General features: G+C 37.6%; 1 protein-coding gene across 7 annotated transcripts in view; it reads left to right on the top strand.

Annotated features, from left to right (window-relative positions):
• The window catches only part of PTPN4 (protein tyrosine phosphatase non-receptor type 4), a 271,666-nt gene that overhangs the window by 245,280 nt on the left and 2,231 nt on the right, over nucleotides 1-24,155 (top strand). For all 7 annotated transcript variants that reach the window (XM_053597537.1, XM_053597536.1, XM_053597538.1 and 4 more), the window contains 8 exons: nucleotides 943-1,099; nucleotides 4,957-5,123; nucleotides 6,478-6,568; nucleotides 6,649-6,710; nucleotides 11,597-11,743; nucleotides 13,168-13,296; nucleotides 15,822-15,970; nucleotides 18,823-18,958. In XM_053597537.1, coding sequence (XP_053453512.1) covers nucleotides 943-1,099; nucleotides 4,957-5,123; nucleotides 6,478-6,568; nucleotides 6,649-6,710; nucleotides 11,597-11,743; nucleotides 13,168-13,296; nucleotides 15,822-15,970; nucleotides 18,823-18,958 — 1,038 coding nt within the window. The remainder of the gene's footprint in view (nucleotides 1-942; nucleotides 1,100-4,956; nucleotides 5,124-6,477; nucleotides 6,569-6,648; nucleotides 6,711-11,596; nucleotides 11,744-13,167; nucleotides 13,297-15,821; nucleotides 15,971-18,822; nucleotides 18,959-24,155) is intronic.

The raw sequence follows: 24,155 nt of genomic DNA, 5'->3' as shown, positions 1-24,155 counted from the left end.
TTTTGTTTCCTTGTAATAACTTATTATGAATAGTTTGAACAGTGCATGTCAGCTTCTTGTGGTTTTTGTAACAGTACAAAGTAAGCATCTTTTCTTGCCTTAGCAAATTGTCACAATCCTAAGTTTAGATCACTTCCAACATTCTGTCCTTTAAACTTTTCAGTATTGTGAAATATCTCCCAGAGTTCCTTTGGCTACATATGTAGAATCTGTCAAACAGCAGTAACATCAACATTTCCATGGTCACCTATTTTTTCTGTAACTCCACTTAGGTTCAATTCGAGTTTTACTTCTAGCATTAATCATCTTTTGTTTATCTGATGCAGCTTCATCTCTTTTGGACAATTCCCTATTTAGATTACTTATTTTCATATATAAGTATCTCTCAGAGACAAGGAGGCATTGCAACCATATGCTTTACTGTCTTTACATGAACTGGATAACAAATGTGCATCATCAAATCACCAGTAGACTTTGAAAGAACTCATGTAATCGGTCACTGATGAGTTTCTATTATTTATGTAGTGATTTTTCTACTGAAGTCATAGCAAAGTTTATGCAATTATTTACAGTCTATACAATGTGGCAACTAAAATTTAAACCACATTGTTGGGGAGGACTGGTAATCATTTAACTAAATTATGGTAATTAAAATTTGTATGTGTCTTGAAAGACAGTGCAAAGCACTGTGTGTACATACCTGGAAATCATCGGTCTTGTCTTTATCTCTAGGCACATAAGTTATCAAGAAGGAAATTGTTGAATGAAGAAGGGGGCAGAATCTTTATGGGAAAGCTGGATTGCTATACTTCTTAAATTAATAAATGCTTTTTTATATACAGTTTTAGTTCTTCTGTTCTAGAGACTATAAAAATAGATTCTTATGCTTTACTTTTAGAGAGCCACGTGCAAATTTGAAACTTTATCTACATTACATTACAGGCTGACCTCTGTGTCCCTCGATTGAATGAAGGAGACCAAGTTGTACTGATCAATGGTCGGGACATTACAGAACATACCCATGATCAAGTTGTCCTGTTTATTAAAGCTAGCTGTGAGAGACATTCTGGGGAACTCGTGCTTCTAGTTCGACCTAATGGTAAGTACTCCTTGTAGTACCGGATATTTGTCATAATTCATTACGATCTGTTACTGGACACAGCAGCAAGAGTGCTGACTGAAAGCACAGTAGCTTCCATTCTCACTTGGAATAAAATCTAATTTGTGACTACCTGTTCTCTCACTCAGCCTCGTTCACTCTGCTCTGTTCTACACGGGCTTTCTTGCCATTCCGCAGATGTTCTAATCTAATCAACTTTAGGGCTATTTTGTGCTTGCTGTTCCCTCTGCCTAATACACACATACACTCTTCTTGGTTTTTATGTGACTTATACCCTCCATTCATTCAGGTCTCTGCTCAGATATCAACTTCATAATGGTTTTCTCTCCTGACTGCCATGGTAAAATAGCCTTTCTTTTTCTCCAGTCGCCCTAGTAGTAGTAAGTGCTCAATAAATACTTTTTGAATGAATGAGTAAATTTAAACTCTATTCCACCTTTAGAAAACTCCATAACAAGCTATAGTTAAAGCAGTTTTTTTTAAATCCTGTTTATGTTTTCAGGAGAAAAGTCTATTTGCCTAATCACGTCAAATCTGGACAGCTGACTTTGTTTGTTACTTATTAGTCACAGGGTCCAAGATTTTGGAAAAACCTTAAACAACATAAGTTGTGGCTCCTTTGATAATTACATGATTTTCCTCTTCAACAACCTAGTGATGTAGAGGTTGCTTCTAAAGCAGTTCACTCCATCTTTGGATAACTTGACCTATCATTTGAACTAAAAATCCACCTTCCTTCAGTTGCATTGTTCTTAATTCTATTGCTTTGTTCTATGTAAAATAAGTTTAATCCCTTTCCCTTCAGTTTTTTGGCAATAGCTAATTTTATCAGAAATTTCCCTCCTTCTCCAGTTTATTTAACAGCCCCAGAGCCTTCAGACAGTGTTCATGTGGCATTGTTTCAAGTTCTTGCCGTACTTTATCAGTCTCCTCTAAGAAGAAAGTTGAATATGCCTACTCCCAGAAGTAGACATCTTCTAGTTTTATTCAGAACAGTTTACTATGGATCATAGTTTTAGCTATAGAATAATTACTGTTTAATGCCATGTAACCACTTATTAAATATGTTACTAGGTAAATAAAATGTAATTAGAATTCTAATATATTGTTATCCCAGCTCTTGGTAAGCTGAGGCAGGAGAATTACTTGAACCCAGAAGTTTGAGTTTGCTGTGTGCTAGGCTGACTCTACAGCCTAGGCAACAGAGTAAGACTCCGCCTCAAAAAAGGGGGGGTGGGTGTCCTACCTATATTGCCACTCCACTGAACCCTGCAGAATTTTGCAAGAAAATTCCTTTTTCATATATTTTTGTTTGTTTTTAAAAGCTGCAGTGTTGGCTTACAACTGACATCCCAGCCTTTTGAGAGTCTGAGATGGAGGATTGCTTGTGGCCAGTCAACATAGTGAAACCTTGTCTTTGCTAAAAATTTTTTTAAATTAGCCAGATGTGATGTCAGGTATAGGGGTACCTATACCTCTAACTACTCAGGAGGAATTCAAGGTAGCAGTGAGGTGTGGTCGTGAGATGGCACTCCAGCTTAGGCAACAAAATAGGACACTGTCTCTTAAAAAAAAAAAGAACTCTTCTTGTTCACTTAAGAATTTTTGTTATATTTTCATTCATGATCCGTTATTGGCTTTCTAGGACAATTAATAGGACTTCATCAGAACTTTCTGTTGACTTTTCAAGAAGCTTGTTCATTTAGACCTGATAGTAATTTATTACTAGTCATTTTCTGACACTTAAAACTACTTAGATTTTTACACCATGATAATATTCTTTCAATTTTATTGTGTTTTCTCTAATAATAGATCCTACAGAACTTTAGTATAGTAGCTAATAGTAAAAGCTTTTTGTACACCTCATCTCTTTTATATGTTTTCCTTTAATCCTCAGAACCATCCAATGAGATGCATTAGCCTCATTTTAGAGATGAAGACACTTTGGCACCAAGACATTCAGTTACCTGCTCAAAATTTCGTCACCAGTTCAGAGCCAGAATATGAATAAGAGTTCTGCCTCATTTATACTTTAAACTAGGAAAGGAACTTACATGAGGTCTACTTCTGGCAAAAGATCTTTCTAACTTTTCTAACAGAATCTGGACCATGATCTCTGTCTACTTTCAGTGTGGGTCTCTTATGTCCATTCTTATTTAAAATAACCTGTAATCAGGCCATGCCTGGTAGCTCACATCTGTAATCCCAACACGTGAGGAGGCCAACGCAAGAGAATTGTTTGAGCCCAGGTGTTCAATACCAGCCTGGGCAACATAGCAAGAGCTCATCTCTACCCCCCCCCCCAAAAAAAATCAATTAAAAAAAAATCAGAATCAGAATTTTAAGTTATTGTTTGCCAAAAATATACTTTTATTTTCCTGATCTTTCCTTCTTTAATTTTTGTCAGCCAACTGAGTCATACCTTTCTGTCTTTTTACTCATCATAAATGTTAACATATTTGAGGACCTCTTGGCAAGACTAACAAAGGCCTCGAGGGCCTCTTACGGCCTTCCTGCTGTGGCTCTTCAGCCATCTTACCGCCCAAGATTTTGCAGGATCAGGAAAACATGCCAAGCTGTAACCTCTCATACCTTTCCAGACCACTTTTTTCAGTCCTCAGTTCTCTGTCCAAATATTCCTGAGCCTACTTCCTGGGCCTACATGGGCATTTTCCATGAGTCCTTTCTCCCAATGGTGGATCACATGGTGGTGTGTGTACCCTAGGCCAACAGTGTGGCTAAGAGGCAGCAGTTTGCAAAGAGAGGGGTCTAGAAAGCACTTACATTTGGGCTGAGATATTTACAAGTATATTTATAGGCTCATATGTTGAAGAGCAGAGCTCAGATTAGGAAAAGAAGTTGGTAAACTGTAGGCCTAAGGTCTAGGGCAGTGATTTTCAGTAGGTGTGCTGCAAAAATTTTTAAAGATCATTAGTTAAATGGTTTTCAAAAGACGTTCAAAGTACAGTTAAGTATATACTTTTTTTTTTTATTCTCTTTTTGGATCAACATAATTTAAATGTGGTGCAGAAGTTTAACTCTAGTTTCAAGTGTGCCATGAGATAAAAAAATTGAAAAACACTGGTCTAGGATCTAACTTCTTCACATTACCATGACCACAAATTCCAGCCTACAATTCTCATTTGAAATCTGGCCTCCCAGGTTCTTTTATAAATGTGTTAAGTAAAGAGGATAAAGTGTATTTTGTTCACTTTTTTTTAACTTATCATATTTAAACATATGTTTTATAGGCTTCTATTTGTACTCTTGCCTTCCATCCCACAAATTAAGGGAAGGTCTTCTCAGAAATCTTTCTCTTCAGGTTATAGACATTTTCTTTCTTCTTTTTTCTTTTCTTTCTTTTTTTTTTTCCTAAGAGGTAGAGTCTCACTCTTTCACTCTCAGTAGAGTCATGTGGCATCACAGCTCACAGCAACCTCCAGCTCTTGAGCTTAGGCAATTCTCTTGCCTTAGCCTCCCGAGTAGCTGGGACTACAGGTGCCCACCACAATGCCCGGCTGTTTTTTTGTTGCAGTTTGGCCCAGGCTGAGTTTGAACCTGCCACCCTCGGTATATGGGGCCGAGGCTCTACTGACTAAGCCACAGGTACCACCCAGTTATAGACATTTTCAACTATATGGCCAACAACACTTCGATCTCCAAAGGTACAGCGTAGCCCTTCAACTTGACAGCTGTTCTTTTTCCCTACATAGTAGCGCCAAACTCAGACCTAGTATAATTCTTCATAAATGAATTATGATTCTGATACAAACAATGTATCTGGTAAATTCCTGTCATGAATTCGTTAAGATCTCCATGTGTTTATTTTGTTTTAGCTGTATATGATGTAGTGGAAGAAAAGCTAGAAAATGAGCCAGACTTCCAGTACATTCCTGAAAAAGCCCCAGTGGATAATGTCCATCAGGATGACCATTCCCTGCAGGAGTCAATGATACAGCTAGCTGAGGGACTTATCACTGGAACAGTCCTGACACAATTTGATGTAAGTAATACCGTAATATATAAATAGCAGTTGCCCGTATTTTCTCATTAGTTTCATGGTTTCTTAACTGCGTAATCTCTCCATTATAATTGATAAGCTAAAATGGTATTCTGAGATATAGTTGACATGAAAAGTGTTTTCAAATGCAAAGTTTTAAAAATTGCTTCCATAATATTAGCTATGGTTATATAAGTAGATGTCTTTTTTAAAAAGAGGGATAAATAATTTTATACATTTTTTTTTGGTAATTGAATAGCTGTTAAAAATGGTAGATGATAATAGGCTATTATAAACTTTAAAATCCTGAGCCAAAAGAAAATAACTTTTGTATTTGAAGTGTATTCTTTCTCAGATCTAATCTTTCTCTAATTTTTGTCAATGCATTCTTGAAAACTGAAGAAAACAGAACTCTGAGATCATGATATCAGACAAATAAGAATGCTTCTTCTGCACTTAGAATTCATATTTTGAGCAATGCACATACAGTGGATTTTGAAATGCTTTATTTAGACTGTATGAACTTAACTTGTTTAATTTAATAAAACTGAATGGTTTTTAATGTCTATTTAAAAATGGCCATCATTAATATTTGTTCCTTTGAACTATCTCATAGATAAGTATTTGTAGCCATAAAACATTTAGGGGTATATGTCAGTTTTTCTTTTAGTAAGTTATTAGTTCATCTACTGTAATTGCTTCCAAACTAAATGAAAACTAAAAGTTTTCTGTAGATTTACTATTCAAAACTTCATGTACTTCTGCTGTAACCAAAATTGTTTTTACTTATTTTATCATTTTTCAAAATATGATATATAATTCATGTCAGAAAGTGCAGAACTCAGCTTTGCACATTTGGTTCAATATTCTACTAGCCTAAAGTACTCAAAAGAAATATAAATTGTTTAAAATTTCCGAAAGGGGAAGGTTTTCTAAGCTTAGAAATATGTCTAATTTGGGCGGCGCCTGTGGCTCAGTTGGTGAGGCGCCGGCCCCATATACCGAGGGTGGCGGGTTCAAACCCGGCCCCGGCTGAACTGCAACCAAAAAATAGCCGGGCATTGTGGTAGACGCCTGTAGTCCCAGCTACTCGGGAGGCTGAGGCAAGAGAATCGCTGAAGCCCAGGAGTTGGAGGTTGCTGTGAGCTGTGTGATGCCACGGCACTCTACCCAGGGCTATAAAGTGAGACTCTGTCTCTACAAAAAGAAAAAAAAAAAATATGTCTAATTTATGATTGTGTAGACTAGGTAGTCAAAGGGAAAAACTTGCTTCCTATTAGTATAAAAACAAGTCTGGAAAACAAAATAGAAATTGTTGATGGCTTGTTGGACTTGTACTTTTTTTTTTTTTTTTTAGCAACTTTATCGGAAAAAACCTGGAATGACAATGTCTTGTGCCAAATTACCTCAGAACATTTCCAAAAATAGATACAGAGATATTTCGCCTTGTAAGTATCTACGGTCTCTATAAAGTTTAATCCTTTTAACATAACTTTATTAACACATTCTTTCTCTTAAATTTTTTCAGATGATGCTACACGGGTCATTTTAAAAGGTAATGAAGACTACATCAATGCAAACTATATAAATGTAAGTTTATTTTATCATGCTTTTGTTATTTGGAATAATAGGGACCACTATAAACTTAGAGATACATTTCTTTTTGTTAAAAGCCTAAAAAGCTTGATGGAATATTAAAACCTCCAGACATTGAAAAATGTTGTCAGAGTGATATTTAAGAAAGTAGGTTGATACTAGGATAGTAATATATGGCATAGTGGGATGGAGTAGTCCAGTGCAGAAATAGACAGAAATAAATACTAGAATTTTGTTCATGGTGGAATTGGCCTTTAAAAACACTAAAAATAGGCTGGGCACCGTGGCTCATGCCTATAATCCTAGCACTCTGAGAGACCAAAGGAGGTGGATTGCTTGAGCTCAGGAGTTCAATACTAGCCTGAGCAAAGCAAAACCTCATTTCTACTAAATACAGAAAAACTAGCCTGGCATTGTGGCGGGCACCAGTAGCCCCAGGTACTTGGCAAGAAGACACTTGAACCCAGGGGTTTCAGGTTGCTGTGAGCTATGATGCTATGGCCACTCTACCCTGGGGCAACAGCATAAGACTCTCTCTCTAAAAAATAAAAAATAAAAATAAAATAAAATCACTAAAGATAAAACATATTATCCAGTGAATGGGTGGTTGGGTCAACTGTCTAAAATATATCATTGTAAGGAGGGTCTTCCCCCACCCCCCATTTGGGATGGAAATGGGATCACTACTTACTTTTTTTCTTAATTTGTAACATAGAAAATTTCAAAACGTATAAAATTAGAGTAGAAAGTAAAATGAGCCTTTAGTATGCATCACTCAGTTTCAGTGATCAGCAGATTTGTACATCATATAATTTATCTGTAAATATTTCATCTGCTCGCTCTTGATACCAACATACATTCCAGATATATCAAAATATAAATTTTTAAATGGAATTATGGAAATACTTGAAGGAAATATGTTTGAAGTGTTTAAAATTTCTGAAAGGGGAAGGTTTTCTAAGCATAGAAATATGGCTGACTTATAAAAAGGTGTTGATGAATTTCACGTTGTAAAATATTTTATTTTTGGTATGTTTAAAAAGTACTGAAATCAAATGACAAACTGAAATTTTTTTTTTTTTTTTTTTTGAGACAGAGTCTTACTCTACCCAGGGTAGAGTGTCATGCTGTCAGCCTACCTCACAGCAACCTCATACTCCTGGGTTCAAGGGATCCTCTTGCCTCAGCCTCCCAAGTAGCTGGGACTACAGGTGCCCACCACAATGCCTTTCTAGTTTTCCTATTTTTAGTAGAGATGGGGGGTCTTGCTGTAGCTCAGGCTGGTTTCGAACTCCTGAGCTCAAGCAATCCTCCATCTCTCCCTCCTAGAGTGCTAGGATTACAAGCATGAGCCACTGCACCCAGCCAACAAGCTGAATTTTTTAAATACTAGAAAAGGCTTACTTCTTCAACATACAAAAAGCTCTATAAATGAACAAGAAAAATAAAGACAGTCCATTGAAAATAAGGGGCAAAGACCATGCAAAAGCAATCCATAGAAAAGGAAATGCAAATAACATTTTAAATTTGTAGCCATTTTAAAATCCATACAGAAGTTTAGAAAACAGTATGAATAGAGTTCCTGTAATTGTTACCCAGCTTCAAGAGCTAACAACAAATAGTCCATCTTGTTTCGTCAAAGTACTACCTTCTTTCATTATTTTCTAAGTCTAAATATATGATTTATTTGTAAATGTGTGCAAGTCTTTTGAATTAGAAACTATTGAATCATTGTTTCTCGGGGAATATAGAGCTAGGTTCCTACAAGCCATCTATTCTACAACTTTTTTGTCAGCTGATCAATATATAACTTTGTTTCTGTTTAAAGCCACCTTTTATAATATATATCATTGTTACATGAACATTGAACTCACAGCCAACAGCACTGTAACTCTACAAGTTCAGCATTTTCTTTTCTTTTTGTTTTTGTTTTTTTGAGACAGAGTCTCATTATGTCACCCTCAATAGAGTGTCTCATTATGTCACCCTCTGTAGCTGTGGCATCACAGCTCACAGCAACCTCAAACTCCTGGGCTTAAGCAATTCTCTTGCCTCAGCCTCCCAAGTAGCTGGGACTACAGGTGCCCACTACAAGGCCCGGCTATTTTTTTGTTGCAGTTGTCATTGTTGTTTAGCTGGCCGGGCTGGTTTCGAACCCTACAGCCTTGGTGTATGTGGCGGGCTCTGTAACCACTGTGCTACAGGCACCGAGCCAAGTTCAGTGTTTTTAAACAGCGGAATCAGCAACAACTAGCACAAAAATATGAACAATATGGCACTACATAGAATGTACTTTTTTAGTTTCTGAGAACTGAAACAAAAAAGACAGACTTACCTTATTCAATCTCAGCCACAAATATTCATGTCATTAGGTGACTCAAATTTTGCAATGCTCTGAGCACATCTACAAATGACCAGGAAAAACCAGTGACTGTGGATCATGAATAAATTTTGGTAAATAGTCGAATTTGCAAATAGAGAATTCATGACTGTAGATTACCTATTTTTGGAATACACCTCTGATAAGGAATTTTTTAACAAAACCCCCATACCATTATAACACTTCAAAAAAGAAGACTATCAAACAAAATTACATGAAATATACACTCAATTTATGAAAAAGGCAAGTATAGATCAAACTGCAAGCAATTACTATTTTACCTATGAGATTGTAAGATCAAAAAACTTGATAGTACCACATACAGGTCCACATCTTTATCTGAAATGCTGGGTCAAATATGCTCTGGTATTCAGAATTTAATTTTGAAAGGTTATTCAATATTTATGTACTATGTCCTATAATAAGTCACATCCTCAGCAGACTATCGGACAGGTACCCTGTAATCAATATATTGATATGCAACATCAAACTATAGATATTCCCGCTGAATGGAACTAATGAAGCATATAAATAGTCTTAGGTCAGTTCAGGTCAGATTGTGCTGTCATATGAGCCCAGGTCAGTCAAGTTTACAAAAAATCAAAACAAAACAAAACCTTGCATTTCAGAGCTTGAGACTAAGTTTCAGAATTATAGATAAGAGATTATTGGTCTGGCCAGGCTTGGTAGCTCACACCTGCAATCCTAGTACCCTGGGAGGCTGAGGTGGGTGGATTGCCTGAGCTCACAGGTTCAAGACTAGCCAGAGCAAGTGCGAGACCCCATCTCTAAAATATAGCCAGGCATTGTGGCGGGCAACTGTTGTCCCAGCTACTTGGGAGGCTGAGACAAGAGAATCACTTGAGCCCTAGAGTTTGAGATTGCTATGAGCTATGATGCCACTGCACTCTACTAAGGGCAACAAAGTGAGAATCTGTCTAAAAAAAAAAAAAAAAAAAAAATTCTGGGTCTATTAATGAGAGTATGAGGAATAAGCATTTCTCATACATTATTGGTGAAGTATGAATTAGTATAATTGGTTTAGAGAGTAGTTTGGCACTATCAAAATTTTACGCGCAGTATACGTTGATCCAGCATTCTCGTTTCTTCCTATTGCCCATACAAATATATTTCTGCATTTGTACAAAAATGTTATGTTTACAGAAGTATTCAGTTTATCCTTGTTGCCAGTAGCAAGTAGATGAGCAGTGACTCAAATGTGTATTAAATATTTTGTCATTTTTATACAGTAGAGCCGTTAAAAAGAATAAAATTTTATATAATAATTTGACATGATCTCAAAGGTAAAGAGAAAACAAACAAGATGTAGAACAACATTATAGTAGTCTGAGTTTTTCAGAACAGTTTTACAGAAAAATGGGAAAATTGTTTTGCATATATTAGTGTGTTGTACGTAGATTATCTCTGAAAGAGTATAATAGAAAATTATAAGAAGCATACATGGGAGGATCACTTGAGGTCAGGAGTTCAAGACCAGACTGAGTAACAAAGCGAGAGCCTACTTCTACAAAAAATAGAAAAATTAGTTACAGGTGGTGGTGCACACTTGTCGCTGCAGCTACTCAGGAGGCTAAGGCAGACAATTTGAGCCCAGGAGTTTGAGGTTGCTGTGAGCTATGATGATGCCATTGCACTCCAGCCGAAGCAACAGAGTGAGACCCTGTCCCATTAATAAAAAACTGGGACAAAGATTGCCTCCTGGACATAAACTAGAGGCTGATATGGGACAAGAGACTTCTTTATTTACACTTTGGTATACTTTGAATTGCCTTGTGCTTATTTTGCTTTTGCTTTTTTGTTTAATTTAGTCTCAAAATGTACTCAGGTGATGGCTCATGTTACCCAAATACATCTGACCTCATTCTGAAAATCATGAATTTAAAATATTCTTCTCACATTCTTTAAAATTATTTTATGTGTAGCTGGGCATTGCGGTGGGCACCAATAGTCCCAGCTACCCGCAAGGCTGAGGCAGTGGATCACTTGAGCACAAGAGTTTGAGGTTGCTATGAGCTATGATACCAGAGCACTCTACCCAGGTTGACAAAGTGAAACTGTCTCAAAAAAAAAAAAAAAAAAAATTATATGTAAAACCAAAGCTAAAACAAAATGGCAGAATTTATTTTCCTCACAGATTTTACCAATAAGCTATTTACTGATAAATGTTTTTTACCAAGTCCTCCCTCTGAAACAGGATTCTCTGTAAAGCTGCTCTAAAAACCAGAAGAGCATTTGGAAAATAACTTAAATTCATATTTGCACTAATTAAAAAAATATTATGTGTAACTCTTAAACATTGCCAAGAGATTCCTCCATAGATAAAATAAGAAATTATTGATAAATATTTCTTTTACTGACCAGTTTACTGAGATAAGTTGTATTCATTTAAACAACTAGTTAGTAGATAATTTTCATATTCTGATGATAGCAAAAAGTAACCATTCAAAAGATTTTATTTTTATGGTTTTCTTCTTTTTAGATGGAAATTCCTTCTTCCAGCATTATAAATCAGTACATTGCTTGTCAAGGGCCATTACCACACACTTGTACAGATTTTTGGCAAATGACTTGGGAACAGGGCTCCTCCATGGTTGTAATGTTGACCACACAAGTTGAACGTGGCAGAGTAAGTCAAGTGGAATCTTACACATTGCTTGGGCTTTTTAAAAATTACATTGCACAGGGCGGCTCCTGTGACTCAAAGGAGTAGGGCACTGGCCCCAAATGCTGGAGGTGGCGGTTTTAAACCCAGCCCCAGCCAAAAACTGCAAACAAACAAACAAAAAAAAATTACATGGCACGTACATGGTCAAAATAGTCATGTTAATTTAATGTTTAATCCTTAAGCTTCTTGTGCTTTTATGATTTAAATCATGATTAAGTGCTTAAAATGTGACTAACACGTAACATATGACATAAGTGTTAGCCATTTTTGTCATTTGTATTATTTAAAGGAATGAATGTATATCTGATAGGAGCTTTTATATAGATTATATAAAGAACTCTTACAGCTCTACAATAAAATGACAACTCATTTAAAAATGGACAGGATCTGAATAGACAGTTCTCCAAAGAAGACATACAAATGGCTAATAAGCACATGAAAAGATGTTTAGCATCATTAGTCATCAGAGAAGTTCAAATCGAAACCGTAATGAGATACCACTTCATATCCAGTAGGATGGTTAAAATAAAAAGAATAGGCAAGTTTAGAGGGACAGGAAGTAGGTAAATGGTTTCCTAGGTCCAAGGTAGGGAGAAGGGGATGAGATGGAAGAGAATGTCCTAAAAATGATTATAATGATGTTTGTGCAGCTCTGTAACTATACTAAAAACACTAAGTGAGGGAGTTATGTGTTGTATGTATCATTAACCCTGTTTAAAGAATCTTAGAAACTTAATCAGGATATTTGCACTCTCAAAACATAGCCAATCATAATACTCTTTATTACAAAGAGAAAAGAGTGATAAGGAAAAAAATGTCGGCCAGGCGTGGTGGCTCACGCCTTTAATCCTAGCACGCCGGGAGGCCGAGGCGGGTAGATTGCTTCAATTCGTGAGTTCAAGACCAGCCTGAGCAAAAGTGAGACCCCCGTCTCTACTAAAACAAAGAAAAATAGAAAAACTGAGGCAAGAGGATCACTTGAGCCAAATTGGAGGTTGCTGTGAGCTGTGACGCCACGGCACTCTACCCAGGGCGACAGCTTAAGACTCAGTCTCCAAAAAAAAAAAAAGAAAAGAAAAAACATCATTAGTTGGCAGATCTAGGTGAAGGGTATGTGAGATTTTAAAAAATTATTCTTGCAACTTTTCTTTAAGTTTTAAAGTTACTAAAAATTTAAACATCTTAAAAATTGTCTCTAATATTTAGGAATATATACTATATAGCTAGTGGCCTTATGTAACAGAACAGGCCAATAAGATAGTTCTTCATATTTCTAAATAGTTAATTAAAGGCTATGTGTGTTTATGTTCAGTATCTATCTTAAGCATAGTTTAAATCCATATGCATATTTTATTTATTTATTTATTCAATTCTATTGGTATTAGGTTAAATGTCACCAATATTGGCCAGAACCCACAGGAAGCTCATCCTATGGATGCTACCAAGTCACCTGCCACTCAGAAGAAGGAAACACTGCTTATATCTTCAGGAAGATGACACTATTTAACCAAGAGGTAGGGAAGCAGGGTATCTATTCATTAGAACTATTGTTCAAGATAAAGCCTTTGAAAGCTCAAAATGTTTTCAGTCTGAATACTGGTTACTAGGAAATATCAAAATTGCTGAATTATTTTTCTGCTCTAATGGGATACTTTAAAATTTTTCGGAGAGTATTCACCTATGATAAATGTACTTCTGATTTCTATAGCTAAATATGAATGACCAGTGCAAAAGAAATCTGGTAAATAATATTTATTATAGCTACTGCTGTCCTTACTCATAACAGTTACACCAGGGATGTGTTTGGTTATAAAAAAATTCTTACTCCACATACTGCCAGTAGAGCATTTGGGTACATCTGTGGAAATTGAAAAACTTACCGAAAGCTGTCTTAATAGCCAGGCGTGGTGGCTCATGCTTATAATCCTAGCACTCTGGGAGGCCAAGGCAGGTGGATTGCTTGAGCTCATGAGTTCGAGACCAGCCTGAGCAAAAGTGAGACCCTGTCTCTACTAAAAATAGACAAAAACTGAGGCAAGAGGATTGCTTAAGCCCGAGTTGGAGGTTGCTGTGAGCTATGATGCCATGGCACTCTACCCAGAGTGACAGCTTGAGACTCGATCTCCAAAAAAAAAGAAAGAAAGCTGTCTTAATTATTAAGAGTGGAGCAGTTTTGTAGTCCCATCAAAAGAAGGAAAAGGCCAGGGGCAGGACCTTCTGAGAACAGATTGTAGTTTTCTAATTGCCAGCTCTTAGTTCTGTCCTAGGTCACTTCCCTTGGGTTCCAAATCCAAAATCAGAAATGGAAACTGATTCATAAGTGATGGCTTAATACCCCACGGGAAAGATGTGTGTAGAGAGCATCATGCAGCTAGTCCTATCAGGTTGCTACAGACAGTGCACCCTGATTTTGCTACCTGCAGGTAATAGTCCTCTGCCAGCCACCTTTGGTTTTGAGGGAGACCAAAAGAAGAAAAGAACAAACAGCACAAACTATAAAAGCCCAGACCTGTCCCATCCATGGTGAAATGTTTGAAAACATCCTAACCCCAAAAAGTATGACTGAAGGAAACCAGTGCAAAAGAGCTTTATTGACCAAAAAGGAAGGAGCCAGAAGTTGTGCTTATTCATGGGAAAGGAATCTGGCATTAAAGGAAGTTAAAGTTAAAAGAAATACAAAATTAAATTTCAAAACCTTAAGGGCTAGATATTTCATCAGAATGAATTTAGGGTTTGGGAAGATATACTGTATAGCTAGTGGCCTTATGTATCAGGACAGGCCAATAAGATAGTTCTTCATATTTCTAAATAGTTAATTAAAGGCTATGTGTGTTTATGTTCAGTATCTATCTTTTTTTTTTTTTTTTTTTGCAGTTTTTGCCTGGGGCTGGGTGTGAACCTGCCACCTCTGGCATATGGAGCCAGTGCCCTACCCCTTTGAGCCACAGGCGCCGCCTACTATCTTAAGCATAGTTTCTATTGTGCTGTACCTCTAGATTGTCCATATAGCAGTTTTCTATACCATGTTGGCTTTTCTTTACACAGCCTGAGTACCTTAGAGCTGTACTAGGTAGGATACATGTTAGTTTCTAAAGTTTGAGTGGCGCATGATTGCAAAAATAAATTTACCACCATAAATAAATTTATGTATGATGAATGGACCACAGAGAGATACTACTTCAAATCTTGATTAATTTTTACTTTTGTGATCTTTTCTGGAAGCTCTTTAATGTTAATGGCAATAACCAGATTTTATAGTCTAAAGTGACTATAGCAACCAATTAATTAAAGAGCATAAAGTGCCAAGTAATTGACTGTGTGATTTATAGGTCTTCTCATAGAATCTTTTACTATAAGACAGTCCCTTTGAGGTGCGGGTGTTATTTCATTTTTCAATTGAAGAAAATGAGGCTCTAGAGTATTGGAGTATTAAGTGTCATAACTGGCAGGATCAAGATTTGAATCAAGATGTATCTAAATGCAGCGTTTTTACCCTCTTTGTTATAACAACCATTGGCTCAAAAAAAGAATTAATTCCTGAGTTTACTTCGCATTTTTATGTTCTCCACTATTTAATCTACATTTATCTTGAAATTATATTTGTCTAATTTCCATAATTTTTTCTGCATTTCATCAGGGTTAGTCCAGGTTGATTCACAAAAAAAAAATGTTTTTAGCCTTACCATTTTTGCTCACCCAACAACTCTTTAGTTTTCTTTAAGTAATTTTTTCTGGATTCTATAGTTTGTTTATGCCTGTTCTTGATTATCATCTTAAAAATATTTTTCAAATATAGAAATTGAATTATAAAAGGAGTAGTGATCCAAGTAGCCAAAACTCAAATGAATACAACTGTTTCTATCAAGTGTTTTCTTTCCTTTTCATAGAAATTTTGTATTTTAGTGAGTTTATATATTATTTTTTAGGGTGAAAAGGAGTAGTTGGTTTCTTTTCCCTTCTAAAATTAAAACGACATGAATATTTATATTTTAAAGATAATTCTTAAGTCAAGGTACGTAATTTTTCAATTTGTACTTAGAAAAATGAGAGTCGTCAAGTCACTCAGATCCAGTACATAGCCTGGCCTGACCATGGAGTCCCTGATGATTCAAGTGACTTTCTGGATTTTGTTTGTTATGTACGAAATAAAAGGGCTGGAAAGGAAGAACCTGTTGTTGTTCATTGCAGGTACACTGTTTTCTGTCTTTTATGAATGTGTAGCTGACTAGATATGTCACTTAAAGAGAATATGTATTTTATTTTGTCTTTATTGTCACTATTATAATTAAAGAGAACTCAAAGCTATGATCTGAAGATTGAAGACAAAGGGTGTGTTCTAACATAGATTGTCAGTAACTTTATCATGAGCTAAAAATAATGCCAATTGCACTAATTCTTAGAAGATCATACTTTTCTTATTTTAACATCTCTGAAGTTGGTCTTACAATTTATGATAATTTATGTTTGATGAAATACGTTATTGTAGGCTGTCTTTTGTGCTGCTATGCCATATAACACAATATTTGAGCCTGGGTAATGTATAAAAAACAAGAATATATTTTTCACATTGTGGAAGCTGGGAATTCCAAGATCAAGGTGCCCATAGGCTTGTCTAATGAGAGCTCTTTCTGATTCCAAGATTTCACTTTGTTGCTGCATCCTTTGGAGGGGACAAATGCTGTTTCTTCACACAGCAGAAAAGACAGAAGGGAAAACCCACTCCCTCATCTCCTTTCATAAGGGCCCTCATGCCTTTTTTTTTTGAGATAGAGTCTCACTATGTTGCCCTCGGTAGAGTGCTATGGCATCACAGCACACAGCAACCTCAAACTCTTGAGCTTAAGTGATTCTCTTGCCTCAGCCTCCCAAGTAGCTGGATTCTACAGACACCAGCCACAATGCCCGGCTGTTTTTCTGTTGTTGTTATAGTTGTCACTGCTGTTTGGCAGACCCAGGCTGGATTCAAACCTGCCAACTCTGGTATATGTGGCTGGCACCCTAGCCACTAAGCTACAGGCACCAAGCCCCTAATCCTTTTTTTTTTTTTTTTTTTTTGCAGTTTTTGGCTAGGGCTGGGTTTGAACTTACCACATCCTGTATATGGAGCCCGCGTCCTACTCCTTTGAGCCACAGGCACTGCCCCCAATCCCATTCTTAAGAGTTCTTTCGGTGCCCAGTAGGAAGTGGTTACAGCACCAGCCACATACACCAAGGCTGGTGGGTTTGAACCCAGCCTGGGCCAGCTAAGCAACAGTGACAACTACAACAGAAAAGTAGCCGGGCAATGTGGTGGGCACCTGTAGTCCCAGCTACTTGGGAGGCAAAGGCGAGGGAATTGCTTAAGCCTAAGAGTTTGAGGTTGCTATGAGCTGTGATGCCACAGCACTCTACTGAGGGCAACATTAGTGAGACTCTGTCTCAAAAAAAAGGGGGGGGGGGTTCTATCCTTATTACTTAATCACCTCCCACACTGGTGATTTCAATTTCAACATACGAATTTCTACAGACACATTCAGATCATAGCATAGGCATTAGGTTGCAGCCTAAGATACTTCTTCCTTGCCTGTGGCCCTTCTTAGTACATTCATTGAGTACTCTCACTTCTTTTGGAATGATCCTACCAAATGTCATTATAAGATGTGCTACTTCCAAGAGCTGTAGGTAAACAGTGGCAGGCTACCCTTCATTTCAGATCTAGGTCCTCTTCTGCCTTCAATGGGCCAAATAACTATAATCTTTACTACCACTGACCCAGAGATTAGGAAGCAGAACTTACTTCCTCCCTGTTATTATCACCTTGGATAAGTGATTTATTCAGAGGATGTATTGATTACCTCTTAATCCTTAAACTTTCCCATGTATTTTAAGAATAGGTGTTCAGGTCGGACATTGGGACTCATACCTGTAATCTCAGCACTCCGGGAGGCCAAGGAGGGAGGATCCCTTGAACTCAGAGGTTCAAGACCAGCCTGAGCAAAAGCAAGACTCCATCTCTACTAAAAATTGAAAAATTAGCCAGGTGTTCTGGCAGGTGCCTATAGGCCCAGCTACTCTGGAGGCTGAAGCAGGAGGATCACTTGAACCCAGGAGTCTGAGTTTGCTGTGAGATAGGCTGATCCCATGGCACTCTAGCTTGGGCAACAGAGTGAGATTCTGTCTTAAAAAGAAAAAATAGGTTTTCAAATCATCAAAACAGTATAGATCAGGCAGCACCTGTGGCTCAGTGAGTAGGGCGCCAGCCCCATATACCAAGGGTGGCGGATTCAAACCCAACCCCAGCCAAACTGCAACAAAAAAAATCGCTGGGTGTTGTGGCGGGCACCTGTAGTCCCAGCTATTTGGGAGGCTGAGGCAAGAGAAACGCCTAAGCCCGAGAGCTGGAGGTTGCTATGAGCTGTAATGCCACGGCATCTGCCGAGGGCGACAAAGTAAGACTCTGTCTCCAAAAAAAAAAAAGAAAGAAAGAAAGAGACAACAGTATAGACCAAATACATGAAAGGCAAAGTAGCAAGAATGGCAAAACACCTTCGGCCGTGTCACATCCTAAGGCCTCTGTAGCTACTATAATACATTCATGTTCACAGATTAAACTTGAAAGAGTTGTTCTTAACTATCTCAAGTGTAAAGTTTAGATTTTACTTAAAAAACTGATTTATGTGAGTATAAAATACTTTTGTCTATTGCATATTTGTTGGTTCATATTATAATTCGTTTAGTTTGCATTTTAGGGAGAGATTGATCCAATACTTTGTTCAGATTTTTGAAACTGAAACGTAACTCTTTCAAAATAGCATTTTCCCAACTAACAGTGATGGGAGAGGGATACAGACCATTTCATCTATATTAAATGAGTTGATTAAGAGCATGGTTTTTTTTTTTCTGTTTTCAAGATACTCTGTAGTTGGCTTGCTACTTTTGTAATATAAAACATTAAAGTGAAATTGTTCTTTGTGTATTAGAATTCCATTTTCTGTACAAAAGCTACACGTAGTTAAACAGAATAATATCTATAAGACCTTGCCCATATTTTTCTCTTTTAGTGCTGGAATTGGAAGAACTGGGGTTCTTATTACTATGGAAACAGCCATGTGTCTCATTGAATGCAATCAGCCTGTTTATCCACTAGACATCGTAAGAGCAATGAGAGATCAACGAGCCATGATGATCCAAACACCCGTAAGTACTGCACTACATATGCAATTGTGACTCCTCAACATGATGATTTTTGTTACCAATGTGTATTCTAAATCTTTTTTTAATCTTTTGTTTTTTTGTTTTTGTTTTTTTGAGATAGAGTCTCACTTTTTCACCCTGAGTAGAGTGCTGTGGCGTCATAGCTCACAGCAATCTCAAACCTTGGGCTCAATCGATGACCTCTTACCTTACCCTCCCAGGTAACTGGGACTACAGGTACCTGCCAGAGCACCCAGCTAGTTTTTCTATTTTTAGCAGAGAGAGGGTCTCACTCTTGTTCAGGCTGGTCTTACACTCCTGAGCTCAAGCAGTCCACCCTCCTTGGCCTCCCAGAGTGAGCCACCACACCTGCCTCATACTTTTATCTTTTTAGTTCCTTTCCAGGAGCTAACAACCCCTCACACAGGGTTACAAACTACTACTAGCCAAATCTGACCTGCCGTTTATTTTTATTAAAGTTTTAGTGGAACACAGTCACACCCATTTGTTTACATATCATCTGGCTGCTTTCTTACAATAATACCAAAGTTAAGTTGCAACAGTACCACATGACCCACATTTTCTAAAATATTTACTATCTGGCCTTTTACAGAAAAAGTTTTGCCAACATGCAAGTTGCCTAGCATGTTAGAACTTGAATGCTTAAACAGGTGCAGAAGAACTTGGTTTGTATTGCTTAGTCAAGTGGAATGCTGAGAATGACAGTATCCTTGATCTGGAGAGTCTTGATAAGCATGCTTTCTGTGAAACAGCTGTGTTCAAATTGCTTTTCTTTCTAACATAAGAACTTAAATTACAACTAGAGCCAAAAAAAAAGAACAGAAATTAAATTATTTATTTAGTGTATATCACACTGACTCTTTAATTATTCTCTGGGAAGGAAAAGAGGAATCATGGAACTTTAGTTAATGTTATTATTTTCTTTTTTCTTTTTTCTTTTTTTTTTTTTTGAGACAGAGCCTCAAGCTGAGTAGAGTGTCATAGCATCACAGCTTACAGCAACCTCAAACTCCTGGGCTTCAGCAATTCTCTTGCCTCGACCTCCCAAGTAGCTGGGACTACAGGCGCCCGCCACAACACCTAGCTACTTTTTGGATGTAGTTGTCATTGTTTGGCAGGCCCGGGCTGGATTCGAACCCACCAGCTCTGGTGTATGTGGCTGGCACCTTAGCTGCTTGAGCTACAGGCACCGAGCCAATTATCTTTTATATCTGTTAAGCCATTGTTCTATGTTAGCATTGTTGGTAGCAGTAAGGTTACTTGAAGTAGATTGACCTATGTGATTTAGTGAGTGCCTGTCACTTTTTGGTTTTTTATTATAGAATGTTTCAAATAGAAACATTTGCTGTGAGCTGTGGAGATGGTGGCTCAAGACTGTAATACTAGTACTCCAAGACAGGAGGATATCTTGAGTTCAGGAGTTCAAGACCAATCTGAGCAAGTCCAAGACCCTGTCTCTACAAAAACATAGAAAAAACTAGCCAGGGGTGATGGCAAATGCCTATAGTTCCAGCTACTTGGGAAACTGAGGCAGGAGGATCACTTGAGCCCAGGAGCTTGAGGTTGCTATGAGCTAGGTTGATGGCACTCTGGCAGGAGGCAACAAAATGAGACTCTATGTCAAAAAAAAAAAAGTTTGAAACATACAAAAACGTCGTTAATATAACATATGAATACTATGTTATAGTGGTATTCAGACTCAACATTTCCCACGTTGTTTTATCTTACAATTATTCACTTTCCCTCTATCTGGAGCAAATTGTAGGCATTGTTATCATTTTGTCCATAAGTATTTTAGTTTGTATCTTTAAAAAATAAAGATTGTGGGCTCGGCACCTGTGGCTCAAGTGGCTAAGGCGCCAGCCACATACACCTGAGCTGGCAGGTTCAAATCTAGCCTGGGCCTGCCAAACAACAATGACGGCTGCAACCAAAAAATAGCCAGGCGTTGTGGCAGGCGCCTGTAGTCCAGCTATTTGGGAGGCAGAGGCAGGAGAATCACTTGAGCCCAGGAGTTGGAGGTTGCTGTGAGCTGTGATGCCACGGCACTCTACCCAGGGTGACAGCTTGAGGCTCTGTCTCAAAAATAAATAAATAAATAAAATAAGGATTGTGAGGCGCCTGTAGCTATGTGGTTAGGGCACCGGCCCCATGCTCCAGAGCTGGTGGGTTCGAACCCAGCCCGGGCCTGCTAAACAAAAAAAATAGCTGGGCATTGTGGTGGGCACCTGTAGTCCCAGCTACTAGGGATGCTGAAGCAAGAGAATCACTTGAGCCCAGGAGTTTGAGGTTGCTGTGAGCTATGACACTATGGCACTCTACCAAGGGTGACAAAGTGAGACTCTGTCTCAATAAAAATAAATAAATAAATAAGGATTTTTTTTCCTTTTAAACAGAAAAAAAAAACAATATTCCTTAATATTATCAAATAGGCAGTATTCAAGTTTCTAATAGTTTCATTAAAATATCTTTTTATAACAGCTTTATTAAAATATAACTTATATACCATAAAATTCACCCCCTCAAAGTGAATTTGAGGGGTTTCGTATATCACAAGAGATTTGCAGCTATCACTACTATGTAAATTGTTTTGTGGGATGAGACACACAGTCTTGCTCTGTTGCCTGGACTAGAGTATATTGGCTTTAGCCTAGCTCACAGCAACCTCAAACTCTGGGGTTCAAGCCATCCTCTTACCTCAGCCTCCTGAATAGCTGGGACTACAGGCTCCCTCCCACACCCAGCTCATTTTTCTCTTTTTAATAGAGACAGTTTCTCTCTTGCTCAGGCTAGTCTTAAACTTCTGACTGTAAGGGATCCTCCTGCCTTAGCCTCCCAGAGTGCTAGGATTATAGGCACGAGCCACTGCATTCAGCCTACATGTAATTTTAGAACATTTTCAGCATCCCAAAAAGAAAGAAACTAATCAGTCACATTCCAGGTTTGGGTGGGAGGGGTGTCAGGGACTGACCCCTGAAAAATGAGGTTTTGTACATCTGTTTAACCAGGTCCACAGAACAGGTGAAAACAATTCTTTGGTTGGCCCCTGACCCCCACCCTCCCATTGGAATGCCACTGGTAACAGTTATTTCCATTTCCACTTATACCGTCCCTAACCTTCTCCCAAGCCACAGCTTAGGCAGCCACTTAGTCTGTTTTCTGTATCCATAGATTTGTGTATTCTGGACCTTTAATATTACGGGAATCATATATCATATCTTTTTTAACTGGTTTCTTTTAATTGGCATAATATTTATTTAAAGGTTTATCCATATTGTAGTATGTATCAGTATATCATTCCTTTTTATTGCTGAATAATATTTTATTGTATGGGTATATGGTATTTTTTTCATCCATCCATTGATGGACATTTCAGTTGTTACCACTTTTGGGCTATTATGAGTAATGCTGCCATGAACTTTTGTATACATGTTTTCACATGAACGTATGTTCTCATTGCTTGTGGGTAGAATGAAATTGCTGAACCATTGATAATTCTGTTTAACCTTTTAGGGGATCTGCCAGATTTTTCCAACATGGCTGCATCATTTTGCAATTCTACCAGCAGTGTATAAGAATTTCATTTTCAGGCGGTGCCTATGGCTCAGTGGGTAGGCGCCGGCCCCATATACCAAGGGTGGCGGGTTCAAACACGGCCCCCGGCCAAACTTCAATAATAAAATAGCTGGGTGTTGTGGCTGGGTGTTGTGGCAGTAGCTGTAGTCCCAGCTACTCAGGAGGCTTACTCTTTTGCATATGGATACCCAGTTGTCCAAACTTCATTTATTGAAAGGACTGTTCTTTCTCCTTGAATTGTCCCAGGGCACCTGTCAGAAATCAGTGAGAATAGCCCACATCATGAAATCCCAAAGTTACAAATGCTGGCATGGATATGGAAAGAAGGGAATGCTTATACAATGTTGGTAGGATTGCAAACTAATGTAGCCTTTTTGGAAAGAAGTATGGAGAATCCTCAAAGAACTAAAAGTAGACCTCCCATTTAGTCTTCAATCCCATTACTAGGTATCTACCCAGAAAACCAAAAAATCATTTCATCATTAGGACATTTGCACTAGAATGTTTATCTCAGCTCAGTTCACCATCACCAAGATGTGGAAACAATGCAAGTACCCATCAACTCACAAATGGAAAAATAAACTGCCCTTATAGTAATCTGAAATGTTAAAAAAAAAAATTGTTTTTAAATCAGTTGATCACAAATGTAAAAGTTTACTCCTGGAGGTTTACTTAGAATCCACTCAGCTGTGTGTCTGTCCTATGCTGGTACCATACTATCTTGATGATTATAGCTTTCTTATAAAAGTTACAGTAAATCAGGAAATGTGATTCCCTCTTTTCTTTCTTGAGATTGTTTCACCTATTCTCCATCTATTGCATTTCCATATGAATTTAGGATCAGTTTTTCTGTTCTGGAAAAAAAAAAAGGCAACCATAAAAAAGTGTTGCCATATTAGTGATATTGTGATTTCCAAACCACGAATACAAGTTTGTCTTTCTGTTTAAATTTAGATCTTCTTTGATTTCTTTTGTGATCCTTTTGGTAATTTTTAACATATAGTCATATACTTCTTTTGTTAAATTTATTCCTAATTATTTTAGTCTTTTTTGGTATTCCTATAAATGGGAACCATTTACAACTTCCTACATTAGCCTCTCAAACTTCTAGAATTACAGGCATGATCACCACCCCTAGTGATTGTAGTTATTTTTCTGAATGATACCCAAATTGCCCCATTTTTGCCCAGTGGGAGCCTGTTCAGTTTGGCTCCCGAGTTATTTTGTGAAGACCCTACCAGCTTTGATTGCTATCCAAAAAGATGCCAGGCCCTGCTTATACACTTCCTGTCCCAGATCAGGACTCAGTAGTTTCTTCAAGAAGTCCTGGTCCTGTTTATTGAGAAATTATTTTAGATGCCACTCTCTGAACTCTAGAGATTTTTATTGCTTGGATTACTGTCCGTCTCTAAAAATGTTCAGTTGCCAGAACCAGGAAAATACGTGTGCCATTGGTTAATGCTGATGCTTCCAGTACAAACTCAGGACTGTAGTGATTTTACTTGTAAACTCTTTTATCTTACATCTTCATTTCTTTTCTTCTTTAATAAGAATACTGGTTCTTTATAATGTCCCCAATAAAAGAATATCATGAGTCCTCATT

This window comes from Nycticebus coucang, chromosome 7 (genome assembly GCF_027406575.1).
Source record: "Nycticebus coucang isolate mNycCou1 chromosome 7, mNycCou1.pri, whole genome shotgun sequence".
NCBI lineage: Eukaryota > Metazoa > Chordata > Mammalia > Primates > Lorisidae > Nycticebus > Nycticebus coucang.
The sequence above is the reverse complement of the archived record's forward strand: the minus strand, read 5'-3'. Positions and strand labels throughout refer to the sequence as shown.